Here is a 17,331-nt window from a genome sequence, read left to right on the forward strand (position 1 = left end):
CTATTCCAGGATGGGCTTCAAATCTACTACCTGGAAGGTTTTTATGTATTATACTCTGCCATCTGTAATGCGTTTTTAACCCTCTTATTAGCCAAGCGCATACGCTTTAACTGAGTGATCCAGTGGCAAAGCTATCACTTAAAAAACTATATGTGTTTTCTAGCTGACCTTTTTCTTTTTTAGGAGTAGGAGGAAGAAGACAGGAGGCACTGATTACAATCACACACAAGCACCATATTAATATTGTTACCTCAAATCTTTGCAGGGTGGATGCAATGTTGTAACTTGACGCTTTATTGTTCACAACAAATAGCACACAATCTAATAAAGCAAGATTAAACAGATTCCGATCCTTACAAATAAATATAACTATCAAGCAAAGCAAAAAGACTCGAGTTATGCTTTTCATACTTGTGGCGTGATGTTCACTGGTCCCAACAAGCTGAACGCCAATGAATTCTTGGGAATTAGAGGTCGACCGAGATAGTCAAATAGCTTTCACAGCTGGAAGCACAGGATAATGAAGAAGGCATTCCTTCAGAGCAACAGAGGGTCTAGTGTTGAACAAAGAGCATGTACTATACAGCTGTTAATGTGTATGCAGATAATGTTACGCTATATCAAGTCGTCCCTATATTGATGCATGCATGAGAAAACCGTAGGTCTTGTACAGTGTGCACAGACACATTCACACATACAAGCAGCACACATCTTTGGGAACAGCTTCTGCTCAGTGTCGTGTAATTTCTTTTCTTCTTTGGAGTTATTTGAAATGATAAAAGATCCAGATTTCTATAAAAAGCTCATTGTAATAATAATGCTTTCTAAACAGAAAAGTGTTGTAGTGAATGTTTGTTCTGAAGTGAACATGAACATTGTTAATAAACTATTTTTGAGACAACACTGACTCTCCATGCCTGGTCGATTTCTGGAGAAAAGTAAAAAGTTAGGCGTGCTTTCCATACACATATGTCTCCATTGGCCATTCCCCCTTTTCCGAAAGGTGACGATCAATGAAAAGGAAATATAGTCATGACAGGGTGCAATACAACGAGGTTATTTAAATTAAACTGTTTATTTATTCAGTAACCAACTCCTCTCACAACTATAAAAACTATAAGGACACTCACTTCTTCAGTGCAAACAGCAGTAAGACAACTAGTGATAAATACCTGAGAGATTCACTAGTTGGATGTGGAAATGAAGACATATTGATGAGAGAAGGAGAATAGGCAAAAACCAAAGATTCACTGGTTCACTTTGGCATTGTCATCAAAAAAGCGGTGTTAATTGTACAAAAATAAGCAAACATTTAAGAGCATATCATAAAATGGATATACTCTGAACTAACAATGTGACTTAGAGCTCAAAAAGAAGAAAACTATATTGTTTATGTACGTATGTTAAATGTGGAGATTACACAGCAAACGGATTAAGGTTTGTTTAAGGACGTTTTAGTGCTCATTTTTACATTCTGGGTCCACATACAGCTGGAGGGCACTCTCCTCTGCTACAGGACCTGCAGCAAATACAGAGACACACACGAACATTAGATTTCTCATTAGCACACAGTGTCATGGCTGCTTTCTGCATTTGGCACTACAAGTAAATATTTTGTTCACAAGCAGTTGTAATTTAGGACTATTTCAGTAGGAGCCAGTTATGATGCTGCCCAGATCAGGATGTCACTTGAAACAATTTGCGTCAGTTTCACTGAGCTTATCAGCCCACTCACTGTCAGTGTCCACACTGATTTTCAGGGTTGCCAGTTTCGACACAACGTTGTCTTCGTCTTCAGTGTCTTTCAAGTCAAATCCTGTGTAGCCCTTCTCCTCCACACAGTAGCTGATAAACCTAAAAAACAAAAATAAATGTGGCAAGCCAGGACAGTAAATTCTCAAAGTGCTAAGACCAGAAAAAAAGGCCATTTGAAAAAATTTGATAAATAAAAAAAGTAAAAGTGAACGACAACAACAAAACTTTGCAGTGCGATCAAAAGACTATTTAAGAGCTGATGTGGTTATATTGTTACATTATGTTATTGCTCTGTTGAGGTCGAGACCACACTTTTAGGTTGAAAACTCCCATAACATTTTAACGCACAACAAGTTAGACTTACTTCTCCCAGGTGGGGTCCTTGCTGAGGATCACAGGGTTTCCCACAACAATTAGCAGAGACCTGGCTCTAGTTAGGGCCACATTGAACCTCTGCAGAGTGACCACACATGTGGAAACAAATTAGTGTTGATGCGTTAATTAAAAGGTCGTGATCGATGTGGTTTGTTTTCAACAAATTAATCACATTCTACTAGTTTGTCCCTTTGGCACACCCTCAACTTGTCTACTAGCCGTCAGCAGCTTTACATTATTAATACAGACGGAGAAGCTGCTGTGAAAATAAATAATAGAAATTTTGCAATTAATGACAAAAAAAAAAAAGATTTGACAGCCCGATTTAAAGGTAATTTGCGTTTTAACAGGACTGCAACCAACCTTTTCATTTGACAAGAATCCAATGTTAAAGTCTTTGTCCATCTTGATGTAGTTGACGCTGCTGCGGACAGTAGAGATCATGATGACTTTCCTCTCTTGTCCCTGAAACTCTTCCACAGAGCCCACCTGATGTGGTCAAGAGAAATTTTGGGTCAACCAGATATGGAGATTTATCAAAATTTTTAATCAAGACTGCCTACAGCATGTTGTATTTCCAGCAGCATTACAAACCTTCAGCTCTTTGAGATCACTCCATCGGCTCAGTGCTGAGACAGACTTCAGTGCTTTTTGGATTTTCTCGACCTGTTAGAAAAGTAACCATATTACCAATGACACACTTTCCTCGTGTCTAAAAGACATGAACAAACTGCCATGCAGGCTCACTTGTTTCCTGTAGGGGGCGATTATGCCAATATCTTTTGCAGAGAGTTTGGGGAGGCCTTTCTTTCCTTGTGTTTCCATCAGCTTGGTGAGGTAATCCACCAGAACTTCGATCTCAGACACGTTGAAGAAGGATGGACTGTTGGCCTCTCGCTCATCTTTCCCCATCACGCCGTGGAAGATCACTGGGAAGCCCTGTAGTGAAGGTGAACAGTGGTGACCCATGTTATTATCCCTGTGCTTTATATGGTATTTGGGGATCCGTGTATTTTGCTTACATCATATCTGCTTAGTTCAATTCTTCTGAAAAGAATCATTGTTCTTTAAACAGTCTTCTTGGGGCTTTCCCTCCTTTCCTAATGAGATTGTAGATTTCTTTATGTAATTTGCCCTTTTTTGTTTCCAATTTCTGTTTTCCCTTAATGAAATCTACTTAGTCCTAATAACACTTGCCTGTGCCTGTCTAAAGCTTGTTAGTGGCTTCAGTTCGTTAAGGTAATGAGTGTTGATGCTTTATGGTACTAATTATAATTACATGCACACGCGTTTTAAATTAGCAGGCGAGGAGTGAAGGAGTAAAGAGTCTGTCTGACTGAGGAATGAACTAGGCCCTTGACTGATGAATGTTTGTGTCCATGTGGTGTGCTTAGCACTTCGCTTTGGGCTCCAGCTTTGACTTTTAAAACCTGGATCCTAAATGTCTTACAGACATAGGAATCGCACGGGTTACATCAGATTAAATATCTTGCCGTAACACCTGCTGACTGAAAAAGATCAAACCATCTACCCCAATCTGTTCTACCTCCTGAGCCACAGGCTTTCTTAGTGACTAGCAAACTGACTTTCATGTGTAAAATTGGAGTTTCCCTTGAAGGGACACATAACTAAACTGTTGTTGATCCTAAATATGTAGGAGTTACTGCGCGTCAGCATGATTTGGGTCTTGAGATCATTTTTGAAAAATTGAATATGCTGCCAGGCCTTTTTGGGGAGGTGTTCCCAGTTGCAGTAAGCTTCGCGGTCCCACTGGTCAGCAAACACCTGCAGTTCATTTTCATAAAACAGCCGGTTGGGGATTTTCAGAATGGCAGGATGAGATCTGAGTAAAAAGGGAAAGCAAAATGCAGAGGAGTCTTAATTAAAACTGCTTTATTCTTAACACATTGCTCTGGAAAAGAACAATGGAGGTATCAACTGGAAGAGTCACCTGTAGTTTCGCAGCAGTTTGGTGACGAAGCGGGTATCGAAGTGTCCAGACTCTGTACTTTTCTGATATAAAGTGTTGGATGTCATCAGCCTCTCCAACAGAGAAAGCCCTGGAGGTCAATCAAACAACATCTTCGAATCATATGATTAAACTGAAGCTGAAAACGAAGCAGCAATAGCTGACAAGCCTTCAAGTTCATCATTAGAAACATTACACCATCGACACTAACTGCAGTCACAGAGAAGCGATGGCTGGTACATGGGTAGAGTGAAGTCTCACCAAGTCCATGCTGCTGTGCGTGAGGAGATCGGATGATTGGCCCCAGCTGCTTGGGATCTCCTGCCAAAACAAACTGACCCTGCTCTGGGTTGAGCAGACCTGTGATATAAACGGAACAAGTCACGCAGAGAGTAATAAGATAAATCAGTTTCACAAAGCGTGTTTTGTGACCTTTAGTCACAAGTCCCCCATTAAGTGTGTTTTACTCTGTCAGGTGCTAGTTTTTTTGTTTTTTTTTTAACTGAGTCACATCTTTAACTAAGATGTGAAAATGGATTCTTTCTCACCATATTCTTCACCTTTTTGTCCTTTTTAACTGCTGAACTGCACCAACAGAGACGTTGTGGCTTCACAAGTTCTGTGCAATCTATTCAGTGTTTCACAGCCACATCCCACTCAAACCACTCACCTCATAAGCTCTTGCTCTGACAGAGGTTTGTCAGTTTGTTACACCGTGACAGAAATCAAACATTTATTCATAGCTGCTAAGTTAGTGTAAACAGAGAGGTAGATGTTTGTTTTTTATTGTGTTGTTTATAATAGTCTGAGACAATATCTAATCTTTTTAGGTGAACCCATATAATTTGTAAATTTGCCAAAAAGGTAAACAAGGGAGATATAAGAGTTTCGGTTTCAAGATTTCCCTGAAAACAAAATAATTGGGGATGAGATGGGTATTCAGAGTTTACCTGCGATAGCAATAAGGCACTCTGGCTCGACTGCTTGGCCTCCTTCATCCACAAACACATGAGTGAAGTGACCGAGTGGGAATTCTCCAGACACAAGCCTGACATCAGAAACACACAGCAGAACTTTTAGAACAGTAATGTGAACAAAAGATGTCAAGAGACCAAAGCATTTTTAATTTTTAAGGACAATTGTTAAGTACCAGCTCTCACCTTCCAGCTGTGATCATAGTTGTAACTATGATTTCGTACTTCATCAGAGTTTCTCTCTCTGGAAATACAAAGCCGTCTTGTCTCTCATCCCAGTTAGAATATTTCTGGAAGAGCCAGGAGAGATGACAAGATGCAAGAAAAGCAAACAAACTTAATCTATGTTTCAGATCAAGTTCAAGTTTATAAACGCAGATATAATCAGGCAGCCGTTCAGACATCATGGCTTAGGCTACTCTGGCATGTAAATATCTTTGCTTCTAATTTCAGTTTTTATTCCAAAGCTCAAGATGGGATGGGTCTTTCAAACAATTACACAGGCATAAGGATTTTGTTGGTAACATACATGCATTCATAGCTGTAGGTTTACTGAAGGCTCAGGAGATGTAGGCGATTTACCAACAATGAAAATACACTTGATTCATGGTCAGTAAACCGATTTTTCTGTGCATATATATCTATTTATATAAAAAGGCATGATGCTCACCAGGAGGTTCTTCGGGACACTGCTTATGTCCCGGCTGCCGGCATACATGCGGTAAACTCGATGTGGATCAATATGTACCATCAGTCGTTCACAGAGCAAGTCGCATGCACTGTTTGAAGGTGCACAGGCGAGGATGTGGGCTGATGGATCTGCCCTGCTGACCTGGCAAGTGAAATTCAAATTTAGTGATACATGAAAAACTGGGTATCAATATCTGGTGAACAACCACATAATGGGGCTCATTACAGCTGATTTACTTCCATCATTTGGATGTTTAATCATATCAAGTTACACCTGCAAGACAAATAATTGTCCTTTTTGTTGCTGCCTCTCCTTTTATTGTTGAAAAGCTCCTTCTTACATGTGCCATAGATAATAAATATGATATTAGTTTATTAATTTACCGCTCCTGTAAACAGCATAAACTCAACCGACTCGATCTCCGCAGGGTGGAGTTTGATCAGGTATGGTTACTGGTAGTATCTCTATGGCAACTAAACCCAACAACAACAAACTAATCGCTAACAAGATCCACTTCGATACGGCACAAAAAGTACAGACAGAACAGTGACATCTGCCAGATAAGAGATAGCCAGGGCTTATCCAACTTGACATGACATTGACATTGACATTGTTGTTCATTAGTGTTCATATTAAGACTGAAACCGACCATTATTTTCAATATTGATTTAGTGGCTGCTTATTTTCTCAATCAATTGTTTGAGCTAGGGCCACGAAATACTGCAATCATACTAACACAGAAGTGATGCCATCAGATGTTTAAATCCTAAAAACAGTCATTGTACTTCAAAATCAAGAAAATAATGTCAAAGTTTTTGCTTCAAGCAAAAAAAGAAAAATATTTCATGTCTGTAGATTAAATTTACGGCCTTTTCAACAATTCTGTGGCCCTTAAGGAAGTTAATTCATTCTTCATTCCCAGCTCACACTGGGTGAAGGCGGGGTCACCCTGGAGAGGTTGCCAAACATACAGAGACATACCTGTTTCATAGCCTCAACCAGAGTGATTGTCTTTCCAGTTCCAGGAGGCCCAAACACAAGATGAGGAGCTGGTTTAGACGATCCAGCGACAATGCGCTGGACGGCAGCATGTTGCTCTGGGTTGTTTTCCAGCTGCTGATTGAACATCCTGCAGAGGCATGTGAGTGATTTTTATTGCACACTGGTGAAATATAACAGATCTGCTGAGCAGAGTAAAATATTTCCAATGTTTTAATGAACCTTTCAGTTGAAATTTGTGTATCCGTATCTGAGTCAGAGATACGAGGAAAAAAAGTTCCTTACTATCGAGTATGAGCAGGTAACCAAAACATAGCCAAAAGTTCCCTTTGCATGTTAAACCCCAGTCAACATATGATTTTGTTACATCTACTGACGGGCAGTTTATGTCTTTAAACCAAAAAGCAGTCAGTTTGATATAGTGGGCGAGGGCTCAGGGAGAATGGAGGCAAAGGCTGCTGAGCAAACAAAAACTCATAATTTGGACCTCATATTGGCTCACCACTAAAACCAGACAGTTTATTCTTCTCTGTGCTAAAAGTATGATGACACACACTATCTGAAGATGACAAGATTTGTGTATTTATAGATAACTCTACATCCATCAGCGCTTAATTCCTGCATGTGTAGGCACCAGACCTGAGTTGAGGCATGGCGATATTAGTCACTGCTGCACCAGACGGGAACAGCACCTCTCCAAGCTGGTGTTTTACTGCCATGTCCACAGCGCGATGCTGCAGCTTCAAGGGGAAGTGGTTGATGGTAAACTCCACATTAAACTTCATATTGCTGATGAATGCCTGCAACAATCTGAAAGACAAGCGGGTTGAATTTTTGTTTCCTGGGTTTCCAATAGACAAGCATCTTAGTCAAGCACTTACTTTTTTGAGAAACCCAACTTCACCCTATCCAGCTCCACTTTGTGAACATATCCGTTGTACACAGTGATTGGCTGGACAGTGTCCTCAGACTTGGACACTCTCAGACAGTCTCCCCGGAGCACAGATGGCCGATTCTCTGCAACACCAGGAACCTGTTGCACATTTTTACTCAAAGTTGGTCCGTCGGACATTTACCAACACGTTTCGCTGAGCTAACAGTAGACGAGCAAGTGTTCAGTGTCATTTGAAGATTTCTTCTCAAGTGGCTTAAACAAGACGTGAAGTCCATGAGTGGTGGAGGACTGCTCTTCCTTCACAGAGGGAGAACACACTTGTACAGCCTTAAGAATTACCGTAGCTTAATCTAAAATGAATTTGGACTTGAATGACTTATCAACTTAACCAGCTTGGCTTGGCTTTAAAAAGATGTTATTTTTTATGAATCTACCTTCATTCTTCTGTCACAACACAGTGCTGCTAAGTGTGTTACGTTTTTGTTTTGTTTATTTCAAATGCCCTTACTCTGAGTGTGAGCAACTTTCTGTTGCTTTGGTCTGGAGCCATGGTTTGATTGTGGAGGTCGTACTTCCTGATGTCCACCTCCATCTGAATCTCCTCCAGGTGCAGCAGGAGGTGAAATCGATGAGAGTAGTTCTTCATCTTCAGGGAGCAGCTGAGCAGATTCCTAGATGCACAGCACAGACATGGGCGTTGTGTTAACGAAGAGTGCATTGACATGAAATGTACAACTGCCTGGTTAGACCATTCTCTCACTTCACTGATGGAAGTTTCTGCTTGGCATTTGGAGAGAGGTAATCAGAGTCCTCCATCCTTTGTTTAGCCAGTTCCTTCAGGTAATGAGGGTATTTGTAGTCTCTTAATTTCACAGCTGTCTTTAGATGCTGCACAAGAGAACTGTAGAGAAGAACAAAACACAAAACCCATTATTATAGTAATCAGGAAGAAAACAACACAATGTCAGTGATTATTCTGGGTCAGTTGGTTGATCAATTTCCATTACAAGTGAAGAAATTTGCTTCAGCAAACTCCCAAATCAAACATTTTAACTGAATATGTGATAGTGGATTTCCTCCTGCTGAGGTTCATTTTATCTGACGGTTATAAGAAAGCGTATTTCATGAATCTGCTGCATAGTATTTCTAAAACTCTGGGAGCGACATCATTATCTTTTTAATAACTAGTCATAAAAGAGAATTTAAATTTCCTATTGAATGCCTTCAAATGCTTTACAACTATTATTTTTTATAGCTTACTTCTCAGGAGGCACTCCCTCCACCACCACGGTTTCCACTGGCTTGTACGTGACCACCTGAAATGGTTTGTAAGGAGCCACGGGCCCCAGTTCTGCAGCCAGCGGGGTCCTGGCAATAGCTTCCATCTCCCTCACAATGCAGAAAGGCACAGATCCGGGACATTCTGGGCAGAACTCAAAATACATCATGGCAGGGAAATAACCATAGTGATTCAGTGTGTACCGAACCATGACCTCATAGCTTTCTCCTGTATGAAGAACAAAAGACACCACAGAGTTTATTACATCATCTTTTTTATCATTTCAAAGAGAGACTCTGACTCACCGGGGCAGAGGAACAGTGGACAGGCTCTGGTCACTCTCCTGTCATCCTCCAGAGTGAAGCAGCGTATCCTGTGCAGGGCAGTGTAGTAGGTGAAGTGGATGCAGTCTGTGCCTTTGTTAACAATGTGGAACCTGATGACAAACAACTCCCTCAGACGATCCACAGTGAACTGAACCTTTCCACCCATCGACACGGGGTCTGTGGTGATCTCAATGCCGCCCTTATCAGCCGTCAGCCTCTTCCTGTGAGAGGGAAGCGAGATCAGGCTACAAAGTTATCAACTGTAAGTTGGTATCAAGGTGCCAGAAAAATATTGCAATGTCTGTGTGTCCTGCTATTTGGCATTCAGTGCAGAGACCCATCTGTGTAGATTTCTCAGAATAATTATTAGAATTATGAGCAGGTAGGCTGTTAAAAGCATAAAAAAGCTTATCATGCTCATGTTCAACAAAAAAAATTGTACAATTCTAACATCAACAATTATTTCCGATTGATTTGATTTCGAAAAACTCAGTGAATCAACTAATTGCTGTGCCGGCAGTATAATTACCTGTCCACCTTTAACTTTTGGAGGATCTCTGTGGCCAGCCTCTTCTTGGGGGTCAGCACAGGGGTGCAGCGTTCAGGGGAGGGCGCAGGTGTCTCAGCTGATGTCTGAGGGCCAGAGCTGGGAGTCTGTGGCTGAGGGCCCCGGGGCCGCCTCCACTGATCACAGTACACTCGGACCTGAAGTGGGGATAAAAATAACTTAATATTTCCTCATTTTATTTCTGCTTTTTTTCCATGTAGTTGCAGCAAAACACCAAGTTATGCCCTCGTGACACAGCTCCAGAGCAACAGACCAGTAAGTAAGTGCATTCGTTACCTGTGGCCTGGCATTGATGTAGATTTTCCCCTGTTTTATGTGAGCTTTGTTGAATTTCTGCAGAGCAAATAAGACGCTGTAAAAGGTGGCGTCTTTTATTCCTTCTCTGGGAATAAAACGTCAGACAGATAAGAAAGGGTGTTAGACACCGTCCAGTCACACAATAAACACACTTTTTTTGTTTGTTTGTTTTTTTGCAGCTCACCTGCCCTTAAACTCGGAGTTGTAGATCTCTCTGAGTTCCTTCTTGCTCTTGGCGATGGACACTCTGTCTCCCAGAAATTCAATGAAGTCCAGGCCGGATTCAAGCGAGTCTTTCAACGAGGACGGCATGTTGAGGTGTGACAGACCGCTTACAGTCTGCTGTCTGCTGACTGCTGACTGATAAGAGGAAGTTTATTTGCGGACCAACTTTAGATTACGCGCAATTTCCACCCAGTATAAATGTGGCCTTTTCGGTGCCAGCGAGTGCATTTCCACGATTTCCGTGTTTTGCGTGACACGCACGCATATTCGCCGTGCCTAATTCGATTTCTCATTCATGATGTGGGCTAAAATATCAGGAGGATGACTTGTAGATCGGATATCTGCCACAGTTTCGCGCAAAGCTCCGGCTGATGGATGCTCGGGAACGGTCCCAGTCAGGGAGCGTCTCCGGTTTCTGCGCAGAAACGAAACCGAAACCGCCTCAAAGAAACACTTCAAATATTGAGCCGGGGCGAACAATTTTCACGAAAAGTCTCTGCTCGTTATCCGATGTTTGCAATTACTTGCCTGTTGTGTGTTACAAATTCACAGGCCTTTCTCAGACAGCGTGTTGTTGACGCTCCCCGGCGTGTTTTTATTACATAATAACCTACAGAGCAGGTACAAAGTCCTTCCCGTTAAATAGGTCACTGCGCCGACGTGTATTATTCACACCTTTAATAATAGATTTTAAATTGTTAATATTAAAAACTAGTAGAGAAAAACCCTCTCCCAATTAATGAATTAAATGTGGGGATTTGCCAGGAAGTGGTTAATTTTTTATTTATTTTTGATTAACTCACCCTGATTTTGATTCTGATCAATAGTTGACTCACCTTTTTTAAAATTACCCAGGAAAACCTTGACACAGAAAAAGCTATTTAATAGTCTTAATTTAAATGTTTTGTTAATGACATGGCACATGGCCAACTATTTTAGTGGCTATCCATGTATATTCAAGTATAAAGCAAATTCCAGTTTTGCATATAATCTGTCACTGCAAAACCATATTCCTATATTCCACCAGAGCTGTAGCCGTGATCATAGAAACAATGAGGCTAAACTACAAATTCTTCCTGCAAAACACCCACCTGAGGAATTTTCACCAGCCACCAACCAAGATATTTTATATAAGTTTTACTATTTAATATTTCATTTTCAAAAATGATTGACATATCCTCCTGAATTACAGACAAATCCAGGTAGAAAGTATCAAAATACTGTGCCAGGATTCTCAGAAGTATAGCACAAATGATCATCACTACTTGAGAGATTGTAGTTGGTGCAACATTTTATTTCATGAATAATAAATGTACTTACAGTTTGTATAAAAAAATATAGCAAAAGCTAAAGGCAAACAGCTGGCAAGAGGACACCAATATTTAATCAGCCCAGGGGGGCGATGAAAATGTCTCTCGATAACAGAGAAATATAAGGACAATGCTTCAATGGGGGAGGCAGAAATCTGGTCTGTGAATAAGAAAAGAAGAAATATTTATGCTTTTCCATGCCTACTGGCTACAAGTCTGCAGCCAGAGGAATGCATAAATATGTATAGATTTATTTTTTTTTTATATATAGAAGTACATAATTTGGTGCAGCCATGTCCCTTTCCAGTCAGATAACTTATCAAATTGCATACAGCATTTGCCCTCTGTTAAAAAACAAAACAAAACATAGAGGTATTGGCAAGCTCTTAGAGAACATCACTAATGTTTTTTGTTTTTTTTTTATAGAAAATGTAAATTAGTTGCTACATGGAAGTCAGGGGGCTTTGGGAGGATGTATGTCCATTTGAAGCACTTAGGGAACAGTAACTGAATGTGCATGGGAGAGTTTGAATGCCAGGACATGACACAAACTTTCACAGTGTCACTAAAGGCATTGTTTGTTGAAAAATAATATTATGTTTGCAAATGAGTGACAGTTACACCACTCAATGTCGTATTAAATGAAGGCATCCCTTCTTAGTGCTCAACAGAAGCTGTAATGTCCCTTTAAGGATATTACATTGCATCACACAGTTTGCACGAGCTTCAGCCTCTCCCGTATCAGTTTGTCATAAACCCTGGCAGCTTCCGGCCCCTAAGCATTCTGCATTTCTTTGCCAATCTTGTAGCTGAGGATCTTGTTCCAGTCGATCTTGGTGCGGGTGACCGGCAGCTGTCTGCGCAAGGCTTTGAAGGTGGTGTCTGACATGGTCTGATAGTTCTCACTGATGGCCACCTGGAAAACAAAGGTAGGCTTATACACATTAGTGGGACTCTAATATGGAAGGAACTCCAGTGGATCTTAATGCCCACATACCTGGTATTCATTCTCTGCATCTTCAATAATTTTCACCAGTTCCTTCGCAGTCTGGCTCTCATTCTGTCAAAATAGATACTCATGTAATTAAACACTTAAAACATGACTTAACATAAATAAAAATGTGCTAATATTTCCATGAAATTATTTCATACTATTATCAACATACAAACATTGAACATACAAACAGAGACCACAGTTAATCTCTGAATCTATCCTATAAACAGTCCCCTTCAAAGTTTAAAATAGAAAAACATTTTATAAAATGGAAACATCAAATAGGGCACTGTGGTGGAATAGTGGTTAGCGCTGTTGCCCCACAACAGGAAGGTTGTGGGTTTGGTTCCCCGGCCCGGGGCCTTCCTCTGCAGAGTTTTCATGTTTCCCCCCATGCCTGTGTGGGTTTCCTCCCACCAGCCGAAGACATCATTTTGGGTTAATTGGTGACTATAAATTGTCGTAGGTCTGAGTGTGAATGTGAGTGGTTGTTGGTTAAGTGATAGAAGATGAATGGAAAAAAAAAAAATAAAAATAAAACAAACCATCAAATACTCACAGACACAGTCAGTGCTTCCTGTACATCTTTGTGGCTGACCAGTTGCACATTTCCATCCTCATAATAATGTACCTAAGATGAAGAGACAATACACAGACTTCTGAGATGAAACAAAACTCAAACAATTCCTGATAATCATTCAACATACCTGTATTTTCAACACTCCCACCACCTGCGCTGTAGATTGTGAGACACTGAATTTCCATTCAGACCGACAGCGACCGTTCCTGGGAACAGAAAATGTAGAACAGTATATGTAAAAACATTACTCCATTACATTACTAACTGTCTGACTGAATTTCAATGGGGATTTCTAATGAGATCATAACTCTGTATCATCTTACCAGAAGTTTTTAGGCTCAAATTGATGACCCTCAATACAGGCAATAATGGTCTGCTGGCCATCGATTGTTTTCCCATAAACCTGCGGCAGATGAAACAGGTTGAGTGCGTGATTGATTGTGTGCATTGCTGAAGATGGCTGCTGGGCAGACTGGGAGAGCGATCTTACGGTGCACACTCCACTGGGGTAATGCTCCTTGACGTAGGCCCTTAGAGCAGAATCACAGGCGTCTCTCCATGACCTGAGGGCTGCCTCTCCCTCGTGGGGTTTGGGGTCACTCGCCTCTTTCCTTAGATGGTCAAACTTGAAGGAGATTTTATTGTGAGGGTCAAAGTAGCGGCCATTGCCCAGGTCTCCATGCTCTGTTATGAGAACCTGAAGGAAAAACAGAAACCTGACGTTATTACGGTGGTTTAGTCAGGAATTATCATAATAATAAAATTCTTGTTGGTTCAAAAAGAAAAAGGCATTTTCTCAATACTATGCGAGAAACCACTTGCCTGATCATCATATCCGTTGATTTTGGCAAGAGTGAACTGATCCATGTTGTACTGCGCAAAGGCGCTGTTTCAAAAGAGAATACAGCAATGCAGTCACAAGTACATCTAGAACATCAATATTTTTTTATTAAAAAGAAAAGTAAGATAAAACTTACTGAGCCGCGCCCTCTCTGAGAAGATTATCATTGTTAAGCAGCAGTCGCACATCTAAAAATAAAGGTTGATATAAGCTAAGCATCAGAGAGTTGTAGATGTTCAAATTCAGGTGGATGTCAGTCACAAATAAGGCTCACCATTGAAGACTTCATTGAACTCCCCTGGAGGAGCGTGCATGACAAAATTAGCCGCAATACGGACCTAGAAATAAATGAAATGTCCTGTCATTAAACTTAAAAATAGTCCCAGGTATCACATTATCACTGAATACAGTGTGTTACATGCAGTTTTAGTTTCAGTTTTGCTTAAAGGGTTGAGCAGAGTATAAAGAATCTGCTTAATCACGATCCACAGCTGCTGTTTGTTCTCTGGTAAAGTAAATTTCATCTCTGTGGAGATACAACAAAGCAGGTGACATTGTTGGGAAGCGAGAGCCCCGCATGCAGCCACTAGAGTGAAGCAGAGAGCAGTCTGCTAACTTGGTTGGCTGCTGGCTTGTTGGCTCTTTTTTGACCACTCCTTACATGGCAGACAGGGTCTGCAGCCCGGAGGCTTTTCTTAGCAGCCAGTGTGCAAGTGTAAGCATGTGGTGTCAAAGCTACAGAGTAAAGGAGCTGTGGCTGCTACAGGAGCTGCCAGGAGGTAACACTAAGTCAGGACTGTAAGGTGTTGGCAGGATATACACAGTCAGGCCGCACATAGCTCAGTGGAAGAAGTTGCAATAATCTCTCTGACTTCTTTGTGAGCTTCCCCCAGGCTTGTGTCCTAATGTCACTTCCACATCATGGTGTCCCCCTGATGTCATCTGTCAGGCAGACAGGGCCACTGAGCCTCCGGGCTGCAGCTGGAAGTGACCTACAAATGGGCTGCCCGGCCATTACAATGACTAACCTAGTTTATTGAATAGTCCATTCAGAGCTCAGAAAGCTCTGCCAGGCTCAGACTCTGATCCTCCAACATAAAGACCAGCAGATCCACTGAAACTGATCGTCTGGGAATCGAGTATCTGATAAAAGTTCAAATGAGGGGGAATTTCACTGTCTTGTTTGTGTTAAAAGCTCTAGCTGGGAGGTGTAAGGTCCCGGGTCAGGCCAGCAGCACTGCAGGAATGTAGTGTTGTTATTTCACAACATGTACCAGCTTGACGCAGACAGACAGCAGAGCCAGCCGGTGCAAGCCCCGACAGGAGGAGCGCATCTGGGGCTGCGGGCCGAGAAGTTAAAGGCAGACAAGCCAAACACACAAAACAGCTGCCAAAAAAAAAACAAAACAAAAAAAAAACTTCCGGGACCAAATTCAACCCGATCTGCCTCCTGGGTCAGTTTCGACCCACTGAATGGCTCCCTGAGGGGCCGGGGCAGCGGCTCAGTGGGTGTGGGTGGCTGCCGATGCTCCGTCACGATCCCGGACTGTGAATGCAGGAAGTAGCTCGACTTCCTCCGATTTCTCTTTTTCTTTTTCTTTTTTAGCATTAGCATTTTCAAATGAAACCCAAACTCACAGTCGCCAGCACGAGCGTGCACTTGCCAACCAAAGAGGGCCACGATCACACATGACAGGCCAACTCGTCTCAGGTATTCATCCCCAGGAACAACATTTGAACTCCGAGCTGTCACAGACAGGCGCTGCCCGGAGCAGCAGCGGCCCGCCGGCCCCCGAACCGCGGAGCCTCCCGGAGCGCCGACCGGACCGGGACTGAAAGGTTCACACCGGCTCGGCAATCTGTTACGAAATTATAAAGTCATACCTTCTCCTCATCGCTGAGCTCCTCGAAATCTGCCATCTTGGTTCAGTCAAGCGTTAACAAAGCGACGGCTGGTGTTGCCAGGTTTGGTGTCGTGACTCCTCCCAGAGTAACGTGCACCGGGCGGGCCGCCCCTGCTCCCACCGTGCGGCTCAAACTGCTCATAAAGAAGTAAAGGCAACCCACTGCACTGTACTCCTACACTGTGTTCCACGTTATTTATAATAACACTTGTTTGGGTAGCAAAAAAAAACCAAAAACAAAAAACAAAAATCCTTAACAGAGAAAGTTGTTCTCTGTTTTACAAATCAAATGCTAAGAAAAGGCTGTGGATGAAAAATTAATGTGTATCACTATAGCACTTTCACACACCTTGAATTATATTATATTTATTCTATTCAGGCAATCCCCTCATGTTATCAATTATATAGGAGTGATGTGCGCCGCCTCATTCATTTTTAAATCTGGTCACTCCCTGTGAACTGCTGGCAAAGACTGTACAGAGACTCAGTGTGATACCTCAGGAACAGGTGGAGGCTGGAGGATTTTTAGGTGGACAGTGCATAGTCTGGATTTTGTTGCTCCACCCCATTTATACCAAAGCGGGGAGGCTAAAAAACCGAAGCAGCACAACAGATTACAGCCTCAAAATGATCACAACATAAATAAAGAAGAACGTCACTAAAACTGTAAAAACTTTATTGCGCATTAACCTTAAAAAACAAAACAAAACAAACAAACAAAAAAACACAGCAGTACCATCTCGGGTTGCCAGCCGTGTTATTTCTGATCTGCGGAAGGGGGCGATGTGTGTACATAACGGTACCTGTGATCACCGACGAAGAAGAATACGCCCTCGCTTGAAGTTGCAGCAAATGGAACCAACGAAGAAGAATGTCAAGTACGTGACCAGGTTTCCGCCTCGGTCACTCGGAACTTACAATAAAAACAAAAACTATACACGCTATTAAATAAAGACACACGTTTAAGGAAACTGTGACTCTTGTGATCAACAGGAAACAATAGAAATATTATATTTTACTGTCCAAATTATAACGAAGAAAGAAAATAGTTCATTTTGAGCCTCACAAAACTGAAGCTGAGGTTAGATTTAAGAGACATTTTAAAGAGAAGTTCGAATGAAACGTGTTATGACGCTTCGTTACAATATCTTAGGAGAACAAGTTTGCTAGAAAAGAACATAAATTTGTTTTTTTTTTTGTTTTTTTTTTATTGTCTAGCTTTCCTTTAGTACAATTAAGTTAGACTCACACTCCAAACCAGTCGGTGGCGGTAATGTACCATAACGTTGTTAACAAACCGCCATTAAAAAGCAGGACGACGACGAAGAAGAAGAAAATTGGGAAGAAGA

General features: G+C 41.6%; 2 protein-coding genes across 2 annotated transcripts; both read right to left on the reverse strand.

Moving 5' to 3' along the window:
* Positions 1 to 249: 249 nt before the first annotated feature.
* On the reverse strand, positions 250 to 10,855 carry mov10a (Mov10 RNA helicase a). The gene is made up of 22 exons (XM_029502342.1): positions 10,313 to 10,855; positions 10,108 to 10,213; positions 9,793 to 9,968; positions 9,243 to 9,484; positions 8,919 to 9,165; positions 8,419 to 8,559; positions 8,167 to 8,329; positions 7,645 to 7,796; positions 7,403 to 7,573; positions 6,746 to 6,893; positions 5,744 to 5,905; positions 5,260 to 5,363; positions 5,050 to 5,147; positions 4,361 to 4,459; positions 4,082 to 4,190; positions 3,856 to 3,973; positions 2,878 to 3,069; positions 2,725 to 2,796; positions 2,494 to 2,619; positions 2,120 to 2,208; positions 1,736 to 1,854; positions 250 to 1,519 (listed from the first exon to the last, which is right to left on the reverse strand). The coding sequence occupies exons 1-22, from the start codon at positions 10,438 to 10,440 to the stop codon at positions 1,455 to 1,457; spliced, it is 3,027 nt and encodes a 1,008-aa protein (XP_029358202.1). The 5' UTR covers positions 10,441 to 10,855; the 3' UTR covers positions 250 to 1,454.
* Positions 10,856 to 11,631: 776 nt separating this feature from the next.
* On the reverse strand, positions 11,632 to 16,059 carry capza1a (capping actin protein of muscle Z-line subunit alpha 1a). The gene is made up of 10 exons (XM_029501728.1): positions 15,963 to 16,059; positions 14,353 to 14,416; positions 14,215 to 14,266; positions 14,060 to 14,123; positions 13,728 to 13,934; positions 13,561 to 13,640; positions 13,365 to 13,443; positions 13,217 to 13,288; positions 12,661 to 12,723; positions 11,632 to 12,579 (listed from the first exon to the last, which is right to left on the reverse strand). The coding sequence occupies exons 1-10, from the start codon at positions 15,996 to 15,998 to the stop codon at positions 12,439 to 12,441; spliced, it is 858 nt and encodes a 285-aa protein (XP_029357588.1). The 5' UTR covers positions 15,999 to 16,059; the 3' UTR covers positions 11,632 to 12,438.
* Positions 16,060 to 17,331: the final 1,272 nt, after the last annotated feature.

Source organism: Echeneis naucrates, chromosome 5 (assembly GCF_900963305.1).
Source record: "Echeneis naucrates chromosome 5, fEcheNa1.1, whole genome shotgun sequence".
Lineage (NCBI taxonomy): Eukaryota > Metazoa > Chordata > Actinopteri > Carangiformes > Echeneidae > Echeneis > Echeneis naucrates.